Source organism: Thalassophryne amazonica, chromosome 10, assembly GCF_902500255.1.
Source record: "Thalassophryne amazonica chromosome 10, fThaAma1.1, whole genome shotgun sequence".
NCBI classification, from domain to species: Eukaryota; Metazoa; Chordata; class Actinopteri; order Batrachoidiformes; family Batrachoididae; genus Thalassophryne; species Thalassophryne amazonica.
In genome coordinates, this window is record NC_047112.1 from 107,008,617 (window position 1) to 107,029,785 (window position 21,169).

Consider the following 21,169-nt stretch of genomic DNA (forward strand, 5'->3'; position numbering starts at 1 on the left):
ACACTTATTACAAGTACCATTACTGCTAAAGGAGGCCGAGGAATAACTAAACATTTCACACCCAGAGCAGAAAAGTGTGGGAGAGACAGGAGAAGCCTCCATGCTAAACCGTCTAAGAGCTAGTAGCTGCACTAAGCTAGCGGATTCCTAAAAACACTCAACGTGAATAATGTCTAAATAATTTAGAGGTGATTCAGCAGAGGGAGTGCTTTAGTTAAGGCACGTGAAGATTACACTGTGAAACAAATAGTTATCTAGTTAACTAGATCAATCTAACTGCGCAGATTAAACAGCTAACAGATACAGCAAAACACCGCTGTGCTCCGGAACAGGAAGTGATACAATACCGCAGTGAGAGTCAACCACCAGTAGAGTGGTGGCAGTAAACATGTTTAATTTTCTTCGGTGTAGAGGGCTGGACACAGTTTTAAGCAGGTCTGCGCAGCACAGTGTTACTGCATGCAAGTCTGTGCAACACTGCGTTTCTGTACAAAACCAAAAACTGAGTGCGTGAATCCAGAGGAATCAGCTTGAGAACATGATCACACAGCCCACAGCGCTTGTGTGTGCTCAGAACAGAGAATCAAACCTCAACTCAGAAATCCAGAAACACAACAGAAACAGCAGGTCGGTTGTTCTCTGTCTCTGTGTGCCTGATCAAACCTGTGACTTTAAAATAAAAGCCTCATCGCTGCATGTCGGTTCGCTCATCAAACGCCCTGATTGATCATGTCTGATCAAACCTGAAATGAGCTGTGACTCTTTAAAATAACAGCTTCATTGCTGCATGTCTGTGCGATCATCAGACGCCCTGATCGATCAGGTCTGATCAAATCAGCGGACCTGATCAGAGCAACCGAAGCTTTAAAAGTTTAACGAGTCACAGCGCTTCATTCACAGCAGCCTTTACCACAGCCAGACTCAGTAGCATCTGGACACAATGAAAATGATCCACCAAGACAAATAACAATAATAAAGTTAAATGACTCTGTTTCTGATGTGCACCACACCGTGCAGTAGAGAACAGAGCACACTTCCACAGAGGCAGAAACTAGCAGCTTTGGCTACATACGTGGCAGTAATGAAACTGTAAGAAACCTCATGATACAGTCCACTGTTTTCCAAGTGCAGTGATTTGTTCTGCACAGCCGGCAGGAGTGAATTGGGTTTAAATAGCGGCAAGATACACGCGCCTGTGTGCACACATTAAAAAGCTAACACACGCAGCTGCAAGCAGATCTACGAACACGGAAAAAGGTTGAGTACTCACGCATTTCGGCATATTGAAATGAAACAATGCCGCAATACGCAGGTCTACGAATACACCAATGTGAAATGGGCTTTAGGAAAATAGAGATTAGCATGTTTCCAAACATCCCCTCCTGAAATCATATTCATTTAACTTTATTTCAAACAGATTCTCCCCTCGTTATCTGCAGTGAAGCGTTAGTCAATGTTTTGGTTATATATTGGGGCATTTTAACACACCCAAAACCAGCTAGACTATGCAGTTTAACGCCTTAAAAATCCTGATCAATTTTTCCATCAACACAATGTATATGAACTTGATATTGGCACTGTGGTGGGTGTATATTTAATGAGTAAGGCGGAAGGAAAAAAAACGCTGGAAAAAGATGATGGCTGTATGCTCAGGACTAACAAGGGGTTGCTGATCAGAACAAAGGGATTTAAATTAATCAGTAAAGTTGTCTGCTGGCAAGTACATTGTAAAGTTGTAAAGGTTACAATTTGAATAACCACTGCAGAAAGTTCTAAATTTGTGGTAATGTCTCATGCCATCTGCAGCTATTATTAAGGTAATATACAGTTGTATGCAAAAGTTTGGGCACCCCTGATAATTTTCATGATTTTCCTTCATAAATCATTGGTTTTCTGGACCAGAAATGTCAGTTAAATATATCATATAGCAGACGAACACAGTGATATTTGAGAAATGAAATGAAGTTTCTAGTATTTGTAGAAAGTGCGCAATAATAATAATTTAAACAAAATTGGGCAGGTGCATAAATTTGGGCACCCCAACAGGAAAAAAAATTCATCAATATTTAGTAGATAATCCTTTAGCAGAAATAACAGCCTCTAAACATTTCCTATAGCTTCAAATGAGAATCTGGATTCTGGTTGAAGGTATTTTGGACCATTCTTCTTTACAAAACATCTCAGAATTGTTGCTTTCCAAGCATGGACTTGTCATTTTGTTGTTTTGAATACATTTAGCACTAATTATTGGAACACAAAATTGGTTTTGTAAGCTCATTGATCCTTGACATCCTTACACAGGTGAATCCAATCATGAGAAAGGGTATTTAAGGTGGCCATTTGCAAATGTTTCCGCTCTTTGCATCTCTTTTAATGAGTGGCAACATGGGAGCCTCTAAACAACTCTCAAATGACCGGAAAACAAAGACTGTTCAACATCATGGTTTAGGGGAAGGATACAAAAAGCTCTCGGAGATTTCAGTTGTCAGTTTCCACTGTGAGGAACATAGTGAGGAAATGGAAGACTGCAGGCACAATACTAGTTAAGGCCCGAAGTGGTAGGCCAAGAAAAATATAAGATAAGCTTAAGTAAAGGATGGTGAAAACAGTCAGTCAACCCACAGACCTACAACATGATCTTGCTGCAGACTGTCGTATACAGTGCACTTTGCACAAAGAGATGCTGTAATGCAGAGGAAGCCTTTTCTGCATACACGCCACAGTCACTTGAGGTATGCTAAAGCACATTTGGACAAGCCAGCTTCATTTTGGAATAAGATACTGTGGACTGATGAAACTGAGTTATTTGGACATAACAAGGGGTGGTATGCATGACTGAAAAAGAACACAGCATTCCAAGAAAAACACTTGCTACCTACAGTATAATTTGGAGGTGGTTCCATCATGCTGTGTGGCCAGTGCAGGTACTGGGTATCTTGTTAAAGTTGAGGGTCACATGGATTCCAGTCAGTATCAGCAGATTCTTGAAAACAATGTTCATGAATCAGTGACAGAGTTGAAGTTGTGCCGGGGCTGGATGTTTCAACAAGACAACGACCCTAAACATTGCTCAAAATCTATAAGGCATTCATTCAGAGGAACAAGTACATCATTCTGGAATGGCCATCTCAGTCCGTAGAACTGAATATTATTGAAAATCTGTGGGAGTGATGCTTTGTCATCATTATTTAATTGTATTCGTGATGTAAAGCAGTGGCTGTCCCAAAACGTCCTTTACCTGAATGATGGTAAAACTGAGATCATGGTGTTTGAGCGCTCTGGCATACTAAATGTGGTAACACCAAATTTTGGTGCTTTGGCTAACTATGTAAAACCAGCTGTCAAGAATTTGGGAATGATATTTGACAGCTGTTTGAGGTTTGATCAACAGATAAACCTCTGTTGTCAAAGCTATTTTTTTCCAGCTTCGTCTTTTGGCTAAAATAAAGCACTTTCTCAGTAGATGTGATCTTGAGACAGCCATTCATGCTTTTATCAGCTCCAGACTTGATTATTGTAATGCACTTTATTCGGGCATTATTCAGTCTTCTCTTGCACGTCTCCAATTGGTGCAGAATGCTGCTGCTTGTCTTTTAACAAACACTTTTAGACGTGAGCATATTACGCCCGTCCTGTACTCACTCCACTGGCTTCCTGTTCGTTTTAGAATTGATTTTAAAATATTAGTTTTTTAAAGCTATTTATGGCCTTGCACCTCCCTACTTGTCTGAAATTTTAACTTTGTGCACCTACAGTAGGACATTAAGGGCGTCTGGCCAGCTTTACTTAGATGTTCCAAGGTCAAGATATAAACGCTGGGATGATCATGCTTTCGCAGTAGCTGACCCCAGACTGTTTGAGCTACCTCTTGAGTTACATACTATTCCTGACCTAGCACTTTTTAAATCTAAGTTAAAAACTTATTTATTTAAACTGGCTTTTAACACTTAGTGAGGAGGTGACATGTTCCGTTATTTTCATGTTCTTTTATGTGTTAATTTTATTCTATGTGTTTTATTTTTGTGAATTTGTTTTTAATGTTAAGCACTTTGGACACCAGTTGGTGCTGTAAGGTGCTTTATAAATAAATGTTGGTTGATTGATTGAACTTTCTGGATGGAATAATGCAGGCTGGTTCGCTGTTGTATGCTCTCCACTCTAATGCCCCTTACTCAGTCTTTGCTATTACATAGATGCATGCATAGGTAGCAGGCTAACCCCATAACAGGACAGGTGGACAGATGGCGACTTGCTGATATATTGGAGTCTGAGTTTATGGTAGTGAGGATAAACTAACAAAACAGACATCTTAAAAATGTGAGATTTTGTCTTTGTACCCAAGGCCAAAACTATGGCCATCGGGTATTGTGAAGGCCTTGTCTCTCTTTCCATCTGTGTGTGCCTGCATAGTATAGGTCTAGTCCTGTTGCTGCCAGGGTCTTCAAATTCACAGGGAACATTCTTGGGGCACAGACGTTGGACAAGTTCAAAGATGGCTGACTTTGACCTATTTTAAGAGGTCAAAAGGTCGCATTCTGTTTCCTATTTTTATGCTCATATGGCCAACACTATGCATCATGCAATTTTTTATTTATTTTCTTTTCTGGGGGTTGGGATTCTGGGAAGGACATGGTGACAGCCAATCAGAGTAGAGAGGCACTGTGACATCACTGGCTGGTCTCTCTCTGGCTGCCAATCCAACATGCCAGTCAGCAGTAACTTCTGTTCATTTCAAAAGCTCATGTGTACACACACCCTCCTGCAGACAGCATTAAAAGGTAAATAAAGTATTGTTTATGATCGCGTTCATTCTGCAACATCAATAAACATGCAAAGGTCAATATATCAGTGATACATGGATAACACAATAAAACGAACGCTTATTTCCATTGTGGTCCTTGTGAAGTTATCACCTGACAAAATGGAGGGGCTTAATAGAACACAATAGGATCTTAATTAATGTAAATAACAATAACTTATGCGTGTGTTTTATTTATTTATTTATTTTTGATGCAAGTTTTGGTTAGTCTGCTCCCACCTCTGTCCATTCTACGTGGAGTTTGCATGTTGTCCCCATGTTTGCATGGGTTCCCTCTGGGTGCTCTGGCTTCCTCCCACATCCAAAGACATGCAGGTTAGGTGATTGTAAACTTTAAATTGTCTGTGGGTGTGCATGTGAATGCGTTTGTTTCTCTATATGTGGCCCTGCAAGTCTGGCGTCCTGTCCAGGGTGTACCCTGCCTCATGCCCTATGACTGCTGGGATAGGCTCCAACTCCCCGTGTCCCTTAATTGATCTGATGATGATTTGTGGACATTTTAACATTTTAGGAGCAGTTCTGTGTTCCTGCATAATCATTACCTGTAGAAAGTCTACTTGTAAACACACAAAAAATCAACCTGGTATAAATGATATGAATGTCTTCTTAATTTCAGTGACACACTCGGACTCTGTAACGTGGGATTTTGACCATGAGCTCAGTCGCTGTACTTACGCAGGAAAGCTTCAATGCTCGCCGCAGTGGGCTTTTGCCAGAGCAGAGTGGTGGTGAGTGTAGTCTGGATATGTAGCTGTTGGCACAGTATAAACGTAGCTTGTAACAGTCTGTCGTCATCTTCTCTTCTATGTTCAGCTGCTGTGACAGGACCCAGTGCTGGCGAAGATGACTCCCTCCCAACCTACAAGGAAGCTTTTCCACCTCTACCAGAGAAGGCGGCTCTATCTGAGGGGACCCAGGAAACTTCCAGTGCCTGGACTAAGATCCGTCCCCTGAAATCCTCTATTATCACCCAGGTACTGTATAATTTAAGTTACTACACTTACAAATCCATAGGGAGTATTTATTTAAAAAATAAAAATCTAGACATATGACAAAATTCTGGCCATCACTTTCGTAAAGGAGCACCTTTTCAGCAAAGTAACAATGGTTTTACTCTGTGCTTTTCAAACTTATTAAAGTGTGCACTTGGACATCTTTTGCGCTTTCTAAAAAAAAAAAAAAAAAAAAAAAATCACCCAGTTTTGCACCCGTTGCTTTAATTTTAAAATGACTGCTGCTTGTCACACTCCCTTTAGAGTGGCAGATTTGGCATTTTAACTCAAATGACACCTCTTTCCAAACATTCTGCAACAGACCAAACACTTTTCCCCCAGAATGAGACGTCCTCTGTTCTTTGTGAATTACATGGATCTTGACGTGCAGCTGTCTGAAAGGAACCGTCAGCATTTTCCTATTACCATTTTTATTCTTGTGTTTATTAAAAATTAAGACACACGAGGATTCATTCATTCCTGGTCTCTGAAAAACAAAAAATGAAACGCTCTCAAGGATGTTCTTCGGCCATGCTTAAAATGGCAGCTGTGACTATCGCTGGTCCTTGTGCCCCCTGGTGGTTAATCTCCAAGTACAAATCACTGCACACATTTATGCATCTCATGTGGCAGAAGTGTAGCACAAGTCACGTGTAAGAACACATCCATTCGAGTGACCTGATTATCAGACACATGGTTACACGCATGTTTTTTTTAACACATTTGTGGATCTGGTTCCACAGTTGTGGATCAAAATACACATTTGCAAATACGTTTGCTACAATAATTGCCCCATACACAATTTTACTGCTTCCTGAGACAGAAAATGAGGCCTAAGTGTATAAACTAGCAATTCAGTATCCTTTATAAAAAGAAAAGTCGCCCCTGCCTCCCACCCACCATGTTAATAAAATTCCAAAGTGATCTGTACTGAGATTTTAGCTATTGGTTAGTTGGCTGGACGTCACAATATTCCCTCCTGCAAAAATTGTTAATCTCTCCTAGTCTTTTCATTCATGTTGTCTGCTCCCCTCCCCTCTTCTAGATTGGTTTTAATTAAACCAGAATCACTGTGGTATGAAGGCAAACATCATAAATCTGCTACTTGCTAATGAAATGTCTTGACTGGTCAGCCCTTCACCACTAATTTAATTGTTTCATATTCATTGCTTTCACTGTGAACAGGTTTTCCATGTGCCGCTAGAGGAGCGCAAGTACAAGGACATCAACCAGTTTGGGGAAGGAGAGCAAGCAAAGGTCTGTGTAGAAATCATGCATAAGACTGGAGCCCACCTGGAACTCTCCTTGGCAAAAGATCAGGGTCTTTCCATCATGGTTTCCGGAAAGCTGGATGCTGTGATGAAGGCCCGTAAGGAGATTGTGTCCCGACTGCAGACTCAGGTTGAGTACCTGTGATGGTTATGTAGAACTCTAAATTTGACACACTTGTCTTTTAACTCTGAATACCTTATTCTTAATAGGCATCAGCTACTGTTGCTATCCCTAAGGAGCACCATCGTTTTGTCATTGGCAAAAATGGGGAAAAGCTTCAGGAGCTGGAGCTCAAGACTGCCACCAAAATCCAGATCCCACGACCGGACGACCCCAGCAACCAGATTAAGATCTCTGGTACCAAGGAGGGCCTAGAGAAGGCAAAGCATGAGATTCTTTTGATCTCTGCTGAGCAGGTAGCATCACTCCTCAAACTGTAGTGTCCAAATAAATCCATTTTTATTGTAGTAACAGTATTTAATGCTAGCACAAAGCTGCAAATATTGAATTATGGACATAAGTTTCTATACACCTTGGCTGAAACTTTTAGAAATATATATTTTCTTTACTTCACATATTCCAATTTATCAATGTCTTAAGTTAGAATGCCCCATTTATCTATATCTTAAAAGCCAAGTGGCCTCTGTGTACTTGTATGTGTACGGCAGCGATCACAGACAAACTGGGGAGAACTGCTGTTTGTCATTGGGTATGCTTATATATTTTGGGTCAAGGATGAATACCAAAAAAGGGCCGTTGATGGGAGTAATATTTTTGGAGAAATTACAGATATTGCATTTGCCCTATTGACATATCCCATAATCCCTTGCGCGCCAGAGAGTCGCTGCAGTAAAACATAGAGAATCCACATGACAATTGTAAATGCATATTATACCACAAAAATGTAATTTTTTTAATGCATTTCGTCACGTTAATAAGAGACTGTATGTATGATACCCTAAAAACTTACTAAAACAATTATAACAAATAATCTGTGTCTGCTACGTTTAACTCATTGAGTGCCAGCCATTTTCAAAGTCCAGAACATCCCAGTGCCAGGATTTCTTCAGCATTTGAGTGTTTTTTCAAGACCCATAGAAAATTGAGTTCTATGTCCATGTCAACAACAAACATACCACAAGAGAAGAAAAGAAATTGGCTCGATGACGCGTCTTTGGCGTGGGGCGTTACTATCGGAAAAGACGCGTTTTAGAGTCAATGGCATCGAGTGAGTTAATCTGCGTGGAATTTAATAAACGCAAACCAAATTTCAGACATATATATTAGTCTGGAACAAAGAGGACAAATGGTGTTGTAAAGAACAATAATCAAGACGTTAAAGAGCAAACTTCACTTTCCCCCGGAACGACATGCTCAGGAAGCGAGCGTAGCTCACAGCAGCTCCCATTGCAAATAACGGAGAGACAGCCTGTGATTCTCACGTTTACATAAAACAAATGCAATAACGTCTATAAACCCAGAGAATATATTCATGAGTTTTAGGCACAATATAATAATAGTTTTATGTTGCGATGTTAATGGTGTTGTCCGTGTGCAGCAGTTAAAGTGCAGCATGATCAGAGCGTCTCAATGCAGTTCAGTGTTACTGAGATCTTGCAGCGAGGCAACCTCTTCGAAGTTTTGCGGGATTTGAAACGTCAATAGGGCGAATAGCTGTAAAAATTGGATATTGATAATTACATTCTGGACCCGCACGCCATTCTAAATCATTATAGAAACTTTGCATAATTTAATACCACCCTTGAAAAATGTCGGCTACCTATTTTATAAACACTACCCAATCTAGGTCCCCACAGGCAATGCGCTAGTTTCTGTATGAAGTTGTTATATGCGCACTAAGCAAATTGCTTTGTCGCTAGGGGTGAGCGTCTGTCCATTTTCTAAAACTGCCAATAGATGGCAGTGTTCTATTTATTTACTACTTGATTTTTTTGCTTTTGAAAGTGTGTGTGTGTGTGTGTGTGTGTGTATCTTACAGAAGCGCTTTTATATGTGAACACCAACACACACCTCACAGTGTGTTGGTTTTTACATAGAATGAATGAGTCCAGTCCAGACCAATCGGTATTAGTGGAGGCTCATTTTACCCATGATCCCTTTGGCATCTGTCTGTGTTTGTTCTTAATCTTAGAATTAGTGCATTATTTAAAATTAAAAGATGTTATATTTTAACTTTGTACAAATGACAGAATTGACATTGAGTTATTCTATCTGGATTAACTTGTTTTATCAATCAAAACCATAAGTCAAAGCTGCTTTATTTTCCAAGACCTCTACCTCACAGTGACACTGCTATATGCTGTTAAGGGATAATATATTTTTTGTGTGTAGAGAGTTGAGCTTAGCTGCTCCTCTCAACTGCTTCAATGCTGCAAGTTATGTAGTAAACAGAAGCTTCCAGCAGTGGGCAGGGCACACAAAGACAGAAGTGCTGACTCATTGAGTTTGTGGTCACCTTTGATGCTGCCAGAAGTGATCATGCTGTTAAAACTCTAAATCAGCTTATTAGTAGTTGCAAGTGTACCAGAGACAATACTGAAAGTTATCGCTTCCGATAATTTTTTTTGGGTGGTTTATCTGTTTAGGTTCATAAAATATAACTTTTCACTTAGCCGATTAGCTGTTATCGAAGCTAACTTTTTGGTTAACTGTGCCCACCACTGATACTTACATGTTCTTTATTAAAGAACATTTCGGTTAAAATGGCTGTGGTTCCTCACCTTAATGAATGTGAATTGTTTGGCAAATGGCTGTAATAATAATGATCTGTTACCTCTGTTTGATTTAAAAATAAATAAAAAAAATTGTATAACTTAACTATTCTGGGCATGCAAGAGACTGTCAAGGCCCTGCAATGACTTGAAACCACAAAGTCAGTAATACTTCAATGATGTCGTTATTGTGGTGTTGAGTGTGAAAGATGTCCCTTCTCAAGACAAGTCGCCTTGTACTTGGACCCAGAACGTGTAGTGTATCACGAGTGCAGCGCGGTGAGACAGGTTACGCTTTGCGGCCAGTGCTGTCATATTTTCAGACTGTGGATGCTCTGAATGAGTCTGGGTGCCGGGGTTGTCATTGTCCTGGTTTAGGGCCCCTTCACACATAACACGATTGAAGCAGACTAGCACATGAAGGAGGAATTGCATGCCATTTGTGAAAATTCAGAGCCTCCTCAAATGCCACGTAGACCTGTCACCACAACATTCGTGCACACAGGCGTCCGAAAGACAGTGAATGCCCTGCACGTGCTCATTTGATCCCTCCCTCTCGTCAGGTGTCGGCTAAATTCCAGGTGTCTCACACACACGAACATCTAACACTGCTCTCTGTACACTTAAAAGGTGGGGCCATTCGTGCACCTGGTACAATGGCGGAGAGCAGGTGATCACATTTGACCTCTCTGCAAAGTGTCTAAGTGAAATACGAGTGTGGCATAACCTAGCAACACACATGGTTGTGACTCTGCTGACCTAAAAAAATTTATTTGAAGTGTAATGAAAAATCAAGATGTTAGTCACGAAAGACTTGCTGTATAAAAATATTTAACACTTTCAGGGATGATGTGTTCTGTCTAGCATGGCAGCCCTGTGTTCAATGTTTTTGTGTATTTTAACTACTGATCAACTGAATTCTTGTAACTATCATAAATAATATTAGATTGAAATAGATATTCTAAATGAGTGGTGGTTTCTGGCCATGATTTGTAGACTTAAGATCTTTAAACGGTATCCAGCAGTTTGAAACGGCATCGGGTTGTATTTAACGTTATGAGTGGCCACTAGCAACAATTTTTGTATTTTCATGCACTGTGCAGTACACCTGTAATGCACTGGGGTTTGAAATTGAATCGATTTTAGTGACTTGGATAAGCGTCAGTTTTTTTTTTGTTTTTTTTTTAAATTATAGAAATATTTGGAGACTTCAAATTGGATTTTTCTGTTGAACCACTGATGGAAAATGGCTCATATTTTTAATTTCTGCAGTGCGATAAATCTGAGGTATAAATTGGATGGATTTTTGTGAATGCATGGAACTGTTGAACCTAATGTACAGATGATGCACAAGACATTTGCTGACTTTGCAACCTCTTGCTCCAATTGTTAGTATGTAGTAACATGGCTCAGTATTATGAAAGGTGTTTTCTTTCTGGGTGCAGAGCTGTATTTATGTAATCCTCATGATCACATTGTATTTACTTATACTCTCTCTCACCCCCCCACCAAACAGGACAAACGGGCCGTGGAGAGGGTGAGCATTGATAAGGTCTACCATCCATTCATTACTGGTGCCTACAGTAAGGTAGTAGGAGAGTTGATGCAGGAAACTGGTGCCCGTATTAATGTGCCCCCTCCCAGCATAAACAAGACTGAGATTGTCATCACTGGGGAAAAAGAGCAGGTGGCTCTTGCTGTGGCTATGATAAAGAAGATTTATGAAGATAAGGTACGTGGACGGATGATCGCAAAGCTATGGTGGCTAATTTATCTCTGATAAATAAAGTACAGGGTGAACATAAAAACACTCAGTTTCAAATAGTTTTAATATCAAAAGTTACATGACTAACTTTACAATTTTGGTATCTCGGGTTGCAGAAACTCTTTTTTTTTTTTTTCTCTCTCTTTTGCAGATTCTTCTTCAAAATTGTAAAATTATTCATGTAACTTTTGATATTATAAATATTTGAAACCAATGAGTGTTCTAGCTCAGTATTAAACACTGTAAGTTAACAAAATTATCATGTATTGGAATGCCGTACTTCTATGTATGTGGCAAACATCACCTTGTCGCACATTGTTCCGTAAATTAAAATGGTCACTTTTTTTGTTTAAGGATGTAATTTAAGTCATTAAATTTGTCTCAAAATTGTCTGTTCATTGCATGAACATATTTAATTACATAGTGGCAGTTCAGGGATGCCAATAATTGACCAGGCCTGTACCTTGTACATGTTGTACATGTACTTAGTATTACCCTACTATTCTGTTCATCAATTTAATTGTTTATTTAGTTTATATAGCACCATATCACAACAAAGCTGCCTCAAGGTGCTTATCACAAGTAAGGTCTAACCTTACAACCCCTAGAGCAAGAACACAGGTGACAGTGGTAAGAAAAAAACTCCCTCTGATATTGAGGAAGACACCTCAAGCAGACCAGATTCAAAGGGGTGACCCACTGCTTAGGCCATTCTACCAAAAAGGTTTACAATACAGAACACAACACAAGAATTGATGAGTCCATGCAGGTGTTCATCATAGCAGCTTTTTCTTTCCTTTAACAAAAGCCCTGGTAACCAATTTTATTTTAATTGCCAACTTTCATATTGTGCTTAAACTGGATGTTTTTAATCTATAACTTTTACTACTTTTTGGGTGCAACTGTCACTTCAGAAAATAAGTTTAACCTCACTGGGTAACGTTAACACATTTACAAAGAATTGAAAATTAAAAAAACTTGCACCTACTTTGTTAAATATCGCCTAAAAGTCATAACCCATGTTGCAGTGTTCGCTTGGCTTTCCCTGATTCTAGTTTTTAACACCTATTATAGAAGAAGAATGTTACCACCATTGCAGTGGAGGTAAAGAAGTCTCAGCACAAGTATGTCATTGGCCCAAAAGGAAACACCTTGCAAGAGATCTTGGATAGAACTGGCGTCTCGGTTGAGATCCCACCTTCTGACAGCAGCTCTGAAACGGTCATCCTTCGTGGGGAGCCAGACCGACTGGGTCAGGCCCTCACTGAAGTTTATGCAAAGGTTTGGCGCTCCCTCCCCCCAAGCTATTTCAGGCAACCTTTTGTCAATAATTCTGTCATAAGAGATGACTAAAAAGTGTTTCCGTTCTTAGGCAAACAGCTACACCGTTTCCTCGGTATCGGCTCCTTCTTGGCTTCATCGTTTCATTATCGGAAAAAAGGGGCAGAACTTGGCTAAAGTTACTCAACAAGCACCCAAGGTCTGTTAAATTGAGTCTTTTTGTTTCCTAATACTCTTTAATTATTTTAATTTCTGTGTTGCGTGTTTTTTATTTTTTTTTATACAAATGCAGGTGCATATTGAGTTTACTGAAGGAGAAGATAAAATCACCCTGGAGGGTCCCACCAAAGAAGTACAGATGGTGCAGAGCCAGATTGAAGCCATTGTTACAGATTTGGTGAGATTTGAGTCAATTATTGTTGGTGTCCAAAAGTGTAATTTAGTGTTGAACCTAGTTTCCACTGAGCAGTCTGGGTCAGTGTGGCAAGGTACAGAACGCTATTTTGTGTTTTCACGTTCAGATTTAGGGACTCGCACCAACATAACAGACCCATACCGTAGCACTCTTTTGGCACCCTTCACCTGGAGTACCAAAATAATGGAACAGTTACAAAAGGGAGGCGCTAACCCACTGTGGTCCATTGATTAAACTAGTCCTTAGGCAACCATCAAATGTTAAAACCATTCACACACTAAATATAAATCTTAATCTTACCTATTAGGTCATTTCAGTGGGATTCATCATAGCCTGATGAAAACTGTTATCCACATAGGACAGGGTTCAGAGTCTGAGTCACATCTTGTGACATTTTGGTAAAAAAAAAAATCAACTTTCAATTAAATTATTAAAAATGTTATTCTAGGGTAAATTTTTTTTCTCATGAATCAGATGAAGTTAAAAATCCAGAATCTCCAACCACTATGATGTTACAAGCCGTTTAATAACATGGTATCAGAATCAATTTTTTTCTCCAAATAGGTAGTCTTTAAATGGACTGCATTTTATTATCAGCTTGCCCTCTGATTATTATTTTGATTGTTTTGTATCATGTAAACTGCTTGTGAGATATTACTTGCTAACAGTATTTTTTTTTTACACAGGTTTTAAGGTATGTACCTATTTGTCTTGGCATGGTGTCTGTTTTCAGTCACTCTGTAAAACAAAAGAAAAATAAACTGTTTTATACTTGATTTTAATTGTTTACCTTTCTGAACTTAAATACAAAACTTGATGCTTTAAAATGTGCACCTCTGCATCTCTTCTGCTATTACAATTCAAATAAGTCTTAAAATATACAGATAAGCTTAACACTATAATTAGTAAAGTCTCCTGTTACAAAAAAAACTTTAATAATTCAAAGTAAACTTATTGTAAACAATGTAGTTTAATTTATCTGGTTCAAATTTGGAGACTGATTAAAAAAAAATACTAGGCTTTTTTTTTTTTTTTTTTTTTTTTTTTTTTTTTTTTTTTTTTTTAAAACAATGTCATGCATTTTTGGACACATTTGCAAATAAGGGGGTAGGATTAGTAAATAAGTATTTATTTTTTTATCTAATGTGAGTAATATAGTTGCTTTTGGTATCACCTTCTCCATTAAAATCTCTGCAGAATGATATATTGCACATAAAGCTATCTTGAAAATTATTACTACAGGAGGAACTGAAATTCCAATTGTCACCCTGTGATGAAGAAAAAATTTTAAAGATTCAACTGACTTCTGAGGATTCTCCTACACTGTATGACATGACATCCTGTAAAAGCTTTAGTATACTTTTTTTTTTTTTTTCGAAAGAGGAAATCACAAGCACATTATCTATAGCCAATTTTAATCATACATATGGAACATCTGATGAACAGAGCTTATTAAACATGTGACATGAAAAATTTTTGCCCACCAAAATCAGCTAGTTTTGCCTGTTTTTTGGCAAAAAACCCTCAGAATTCAACATAAGATCAAATAGACCTTTATAATTGTTACCATCAGACAGTACACACAATTTCCCATTAGAAAAAGTGAAAGTATTTGATAGATATATTTTGGAAGACGCAATAATTTTGACACACAAACGTCACAAAGTTGTGATTCAAACTTTGAACCTTGTCATAAGATGCCCTTGTTTTGGAAGACTGTCTGTCTGGGAAATGCATTCATTCTTTATTGTGGAAATTACTGAATAAACAGTGTTTTTAAAGAAGTTCCTCTGTTTGTCTGCTCCGGGTGCAGTTCTCAGCCTGAACCACAGGATGCCAGAGCTTTGTCCCACCGACAACAAGAAATAGAACTTATTTTAAAAGCTGAAAGCGTCACAATACTCTGTTTATTTACAGCAACATTCACCACAGCCATCGGTCATCTCTTTAGTGTCCTGCTTGCGACAAATAAATCCTATTAATGATCCACCAACATTAAATGGCATTGTGTGGACTCCGTGGGGGGGTGAGGCTGTGTGACAGCTTGTGTGCTCTGGATGACGAGCATGTCGACATCTACCAAACAGAAGGGTACTGCTGGCAGTGGAAAAGCTAGCCATACTTTACTGTTCTGACTCAGCCACTTGGTGGAAATGAATCTTAGTGTGATGCAGAAGTGTTGCATGTCATATTTCTGTATAAAAGTAGCTTTTGGGGGGGACAATTTTATTTACTAATATAAGAACATAAACATTTATCTTAATCTTTTAAAGTACAGATATTTATGGATTAAGAAAGGCCTAACTGAAAGTGCTAATCTGTGATTAATCTGTCAGTCACTCTATTGTGTTCTTGTAAAACCATGGTGTAGTCACATGAGGTTTATTTTGCTCAGTGCATGGCACTGTTTATAATACTTGACGTAACTGTCACTAAGATAATGAAATTGTGCTATATTTTGAAGTACATGTAGTAAGGAAATATAAAGATGAAAAAATGAGTACCCTCTACACTTGGTAGTCTTATAGCCATTATTGATGTATTAAATTTGTTTGATTTACAAGCTTTGTGTATATATATATATATATATATATATTTTTTTTTGTATGCTGTTTCCTAATAGGTAAACCGTATAGACTATGCAGAGATTAGCGTGGATCCCAAATTCCACAGACACCTAATTGGGAAAGGGGGTGTCAACAGTAAGTATTGCATTACTACTTTAAATTGGTACACTCAAATGTGAACAAATTACTACTTCAGCATCCTTAAAAATAACTTGTTAATCTGTAGTCAACCGCATCAAAGAGCTTCACAAGGTGATTGTCCGCATCCCCCCTGACAATGAAAAAAGCAACCTGATACGTATTGAGGGGGATCCACAAGGTGTGCAGGAAGCCAAGAAGGAGCTGCTTGAGCTTGCGTCACGCATGGTGAAGTTAGAGTTGACTTTGTGGGTAATATGTTTCAAATTAAATCTTGATGTGCCATGACTGAATGCACGTCTTTGCAGGAGAATGAGCGTACAAAGGACCTGATCATTGAACAGCGTTTTCATAGAGCCATCATTGGCCAGAAAGGGGAGAAGATAAAAGAAGTGCGTGACAAATTTCCAGAGGTGTGTTGAAGGGTGGACTCTGTACAGGCTTTTTTTTTTTTTTTTTTTTTGATTTGATTACATTTTGTCTGCAATTAAACGGGCTCAGAACAATAACCTTTTAAAATTATTTGTTCAAGGTAATCATCAACTTCCCTGACCCGGCACAGAAAAGTGATATTGTTCAACTTAGAGGCCCACGAATGGAGGTGGAAAAATGTGCCAAGTTCATGCAGAAGATTGTGGCTGAAATGGTAAACTTTGATGTATTCTTTATTTAGTAAGCATATTCCCATGAAGTTGTACTTTGTAGAAACTGTTTCCAGGCATTTCTGGTATACTTCAGTGTTAACCTTCAATGGCCCATTTGGCAGGTGGAGAACAGCTACACTGTGTCAGTCCCAATCTTCAAGCAATTCCACAGAAACATAATTGGAAAAGGAGGAGCAAATATCAAGAAGGTATAAATAGACTATCTAGATGTCATGGAATATTTCACCTGGCTTTGTTTGTTTAATTGAATTATAAATTGTAGATCCGGGAAGAAACAAACACAAAAATAGACTTGCCTGCTGAGAACAGCAACTCTGAGATGATTGTCATCACTGGTAAGAAGGCAAATTGTGAGGCTGCCCGAAGTAGGATCTTGGCCATTCAGAAGGAGCTTGTAAGTATAGCTGTTGAGCCTTCAAATGTTTGAGCAAAGTGAGCAACCTAGTGTAGAGACCTAATTGATGTCCTTGTGTTCAGGCAAACATCACAGAGGTAGAGGTATCCATTCCTTCCAAGCTACACAACTCCTTGATCGGCTCAAAGGGGAGATTTGTACGCTCAATCATGGAGGAGTGTGGTGGTGTTCATATCCACTTTCCCAATGAAGGCTCAGGGATTGATAAAGTCACCATCCGTGGCCCAGTAGATGAAGTGGAGAAAGCCAAGCAGCAGCTTCTTGCCTTGGCAGAGGAGAAGGTTTGTATGAGTGATTTTTCTTAAGCAATCTACTAGCGGAGTGTAAGAAATCTAGTTTCTTAATGTTTTCATACTGAAAAAGCATTGGAAACATATCAGTTTATGAAACTACTTCCAAAAATGTCACTCAAGTTTGTTTCAGCTACTTCAGGATTTAGAGCGTGGGAGTTGAGTAATTATTGAGCATGATGGATGTAATGAACTAGTTATCAGAGGCTAAAATATGGCCATTGGATATTACTAAAGCCTGGTTCACACGACAAGATTTTAAAATTCTTTAGTTTTCCAAAACCTGAGACCACACACGTGAAGAAAAAAAATCATAGCTCTAACAGTGATGGTCGTACACTGTGTGGTGTTCAGCCACACGGTAAGGACAACACCGCCACACATGAACGTTCTCAGGTCAGACAGGAAATCTTGCAAAATCTCTCGAGATTAAACGTGACATCAGAGTAAACAAATGAAGATACATTGTAGACTATTTAAGAGGGGAAAAAAAACAATACAAAAAGAAAAGGTGTTTTTTTTAAACGAGTGGAGACAGCATGACCACCAGACTTTCTGGTAAGTCAGAACAGCTGTTTTGATTTTCTTTTCCACTCCGTACATCCGTCACCTGGCTTTCTGATTGACTGCACGTCACATTCAGCAGGCTGTGTGCTAGTTTGTGGTCGGAGGACACAACACACACTGCGATATCGGGCCAAAAAATCCAAAATGTTGAATATCCCCGATTTGGGATCGGAGCGTTCCTGACGTGCTTCCGAGCAGATCAGAGCGCTCTGAACACACCACACACGGCAGGAATATCTGATAAAATTATCTTTAGCGTCATCACGATTGTCGGAGCATCCTTAAGATTGTCGGAAGGGGAAAATCGGGTCTGATATCGGCCTAATTATCCTGCCGTGTGAACCCGGCCTAAGGCCTTGCGTCAGTCTGTCTGTGCTCAGCATAAGTCCAGTCCTACTTGCTGCCAGGGTCTTCAGATTCACAGGGAACATTCTTGGGACTAGGCATGGGCCTGTATGAGATATGGACAGTATAACCGTGGGCAAAAATACTGCTGTTTGACAGTATTATGTATAGCTTTAAAATGTACTTTGACAACATTATGGCTATTTGCATATGAAGCGCGTGTGATTCAGGCGCACTAATTGACGCGATGTCTACAGCTGTGAGCACTATACCACTGATAACTTTAGAGAAAATACCAAAATAATAGTCACTCTTTTAGACATGTAGCTTCTGCTCAGGGGGATACATGACTGACTTGCTTAGGGAGAAATGTGGCTGGAATAACATCTGGAACTCCGGATGCTCAATACGTGGCCCAGCTTCACCAAAGTGCTTGGAATAGATGTTTTTGTCCTTCTTGACACGTTTGTGGGAGAAATTTGGTCGACCACAACACGACTCAAGTCCACAGCTTGTACTTCTCAGTGGTTTCAAAGATGGGATAAAGTTTACTCCTTCCATGTAATCCTTTGCAGGTATCTTGAATCGCTCTAGGTTCGACACAGGCCATAGCTATGGTGCTTTGTTGCCACCGTTTTTGGTTTCAAGGGCTATTCTGCACAAAAAAGCCGACTTTGGTCCTTTAAGACAGAGGGAAAAGATCAGTGCAGGCTTCGCCTGTAAACAGACAGAGTGGCGTGCCAGGGGGAAGGGCGGCAGCAGCCACCTCCGCTCTGCCTGTCATTAATTCTCATAACCCGCTCATACCGTAGGGATGGTATAACGGGAAATTTTAGTAATTTTGATAGTGGCTTTTTCATACCGTGGTATACCGTGAAACCGGTTATCAGCCCATGTCTACTTGGGACACATACCTTGAACAAGTTCAAAGATGGCTAACCTTGATCCATTTTAAGAGATCAAAAGATCATATTCTGTTTCCTATTTTTATGCTCGTATGGCTGAGGGTATTTTAGCAGTTATATTTTTTTGTTACACTGGCCATATGTATATAAATGAGCTAAAGTTTCTCTCTTAGCAAACGAAGAGTCACACTGCTGAGCTGCGGGCAAAACCAGAATATCACAAGTTCCTCATTGGTAAAGGAGGTGGTAACATTCGTAAGGTTCGTGATAGCACCGGAGCCAGAATAATCTTTCCCACAGCAGAGGATCAAGATCAGGAGCTTATCACTGTTGTGGGTACAGAAGAAGCAGTACGTGAGGCCCAAAAGGAGCTAGAGGAACTCATCAAGAGTCTGGTAAGTATCAGTTGAGTATGCTGTAGCTGGATACTTGAGTCAAAAATATGTTGGCTGATAATACTTTAATATTAAGCATTTGCATTACTTGTTTAGGACAATGTTGTTGAGGACATAATGAGTGTTGATCTAAAGCACCACCGCTACTTTGTGGCTCGTCGTGGCCAAGTCCTCAGAGATATTGCTGATGAGTATGGTGGCGTAATGGTGAGCTTCCCTCGCACTGGTTCTCAGAGTGACAGGGTAACACTCAAAGGAGCCAAAGAGTGTGTAGAGGCAGCCAAGAAACGCATGGTGGAGCTCATTGATGACTTGGTGGGTGAATACAGTTTAGACTTGCTATAGCAGTATTGCATTTTAATTTTGTCACATGACTGATTCTCTTCTCCTCCCCCCAATGAAAAATTTTCACTTATAGGATGCCCAAGTTACCATTGAATGTGTGATTCCTCAGAAGTTCCACCGCTCACTCATGGGTCCCAAAGGCTCACGAATCCAGCAGATTACGAGAGATCACAATGTACAGATTAAGTTCCCAGAGCGCGAGGACCCACAAGGTAAGTGAGACAATGTCAGATTGGAGTCCTTCTGTAAACTTTTCTTGTATATCTTTACACTTGTGTGGCAGCTTCTCCTGCAGATGCTGCTGTGCAAGAGAATGGAGAAGAAAATGGAGAAGTGAAGGATGTTCTTGATTCAAATGCACCCAAGAAATGTGATGTCATCATAATTTCTGGTCGCAAAGAAAGGTGTGAGGCTGCTGTGGAAGCATTGAGGGTTAGTATTTAGTGATGGAACCTTACTTTCCTCAGTGACTGCTTTGCTCACTGTTTATTTTTTTGTTTAAGGCCTTGGTTCCTGTCACTGTTGAAGTGGAAGTGCCTTTTGAGCTTCATCGATACATCATTGGACAGAAAGGAGTTGGAATTCGCAAGATGATGGATGAATTTGGGGTGTGTGTGTGAGACTTCTTAAAATAAGGATCCACAAGATCTTACTTCTGCCACTTTGAGTAATGTCACTGTCTGCCTCCAGGTAAACATTCAAGTGCCTGCTCCTGAGCAGCAGTCTGATAAAATCTCCATCACTGGCTTGTCTTCTCACCTTGACCGTGCTAAAGAAGGCCTCCTGGAGCGCGTCAAAGAGCTGCAGGCCGAGCAGGAGGATCGGGTTAGTGTTGCATGGTGTACTGTCTGGTTTGGGATTTTAAAGGTCGCATGTAAAGGTCCAGAAAGTTGTATTTTCCTTTAAGGTTGTTCTCTGTAAAGTCAGAATCGTACTGTAAATCATAATGTATTTTGCCAATCTGTCTGTCAACTTATTTCATTACTTATTTGGTCACACTTGAAATATCTCATACTTAGGGCTGTCACCATTATTACAGTATTCGTCAATCGCGATTATTTTTCATATTTTCAATTTTTCGTATTCGCGATTACCGTGAATTATTTATTTTATCCACAAAGCATAAAACGACTCAGAATCTGACGTCATTGTGCTGCAGCCTTGCTCTCCTCTTAAGGCAGGACAATAACATGGAGGCTGAAGAGCGATCCATCCTGCCATTTGGATAAGACGGCTGATTAAAACAGTGGCCATCTTCTTC

At 39.6% G+C, this 21,169-nt stretch overlaps 1 protein-coding gene across 2 annotated transcripts in view; it reads left to right on the top strand.

The window, feature by feature from the left end:
• The window catches only part of hdlbpa (high density lipoprotein binding protein a), a 60,379-nt gene that overhangs the window by 20,881 nt on the left and 18,329 nt on the right, over window positions 1-21,169 (top strand). For both annotated transcript variants that reach the window (XM_034180695.1, XM_034180696.1), the window contains exons 3-23: window positions 5,436-5,547; window positions 5,633-5,793; window positions 6,997-7,212; window positions 7,293-7,499; window positions 11,332-11,547; window positions 12,655-12,861; window positions 12,953-13,060; window positions 13,154-13,258; window positions 15,900-15,978; window positions 16,070-16,209; window positions 16,290-16,394; window positions 16,514-16,627; window positions 16,748-16,834; window positions 16,909-17,040; window positions 17,124-17,342; window positions 19,342-19,563; window positions 19,660-19,878; window positions 19,982-20,120; window positions 20,192-20,340; window positions 20,412-20,516; window positions 20,599-20,733. In XM_034180695.1, the coding sequence (XP_034036586.1) occupies window positions 5,472-5,547; window positions 5,633-5,793; window positions 6,997-7,212; window positions 7,293-7,499; window positions 11,332-11,547; window positions 12,655-12,861; window positions 12,953-13,060; window positions 13,154-13,258; window positions 15,900-15,978; window positions 16,070-16,209; window positions 16,290-16,394; window positions 16,514-16,627; window positions 16,748-16,834; window positions 16,909-17,040; window positions 17,124-17,342; window positions 19,342-19,563; window positions 19,660-19,878; window positions 19,982-20,120; window positions 20,192-20,340; window positions 20,412-20,516; window positions 20,599-20,733 (3,141 nt within the window). In that variant the 5' untranslated portion in view covers window positions 5,436-5,471. The remainder of the gene's footprint in view (window positions 1-5,435; window positions 5,548-5,632; window positions 5,794-6,996; window positions 7,213-7,292; window positions 7,500-11,331; window positions 11,548-12,654; window positions 12,862-12,952; window positions 13,061-13,153; window positions 13,259-15,899; window positions 15,979-16,069; window positions 16,210-16,289; window positions 16,395-16,513; window positions 16,628-16,747; window positions 16,835-16,908; window positions 17,041-17,123; window positions 17,343-19,341; window positions 19,564-19,659; window positions 19,879-19,981; window positions 20,121-20,191; window positions 20,341-20,411; window positions 20,517-20,598; window positions 20,734-21,169) is intronic.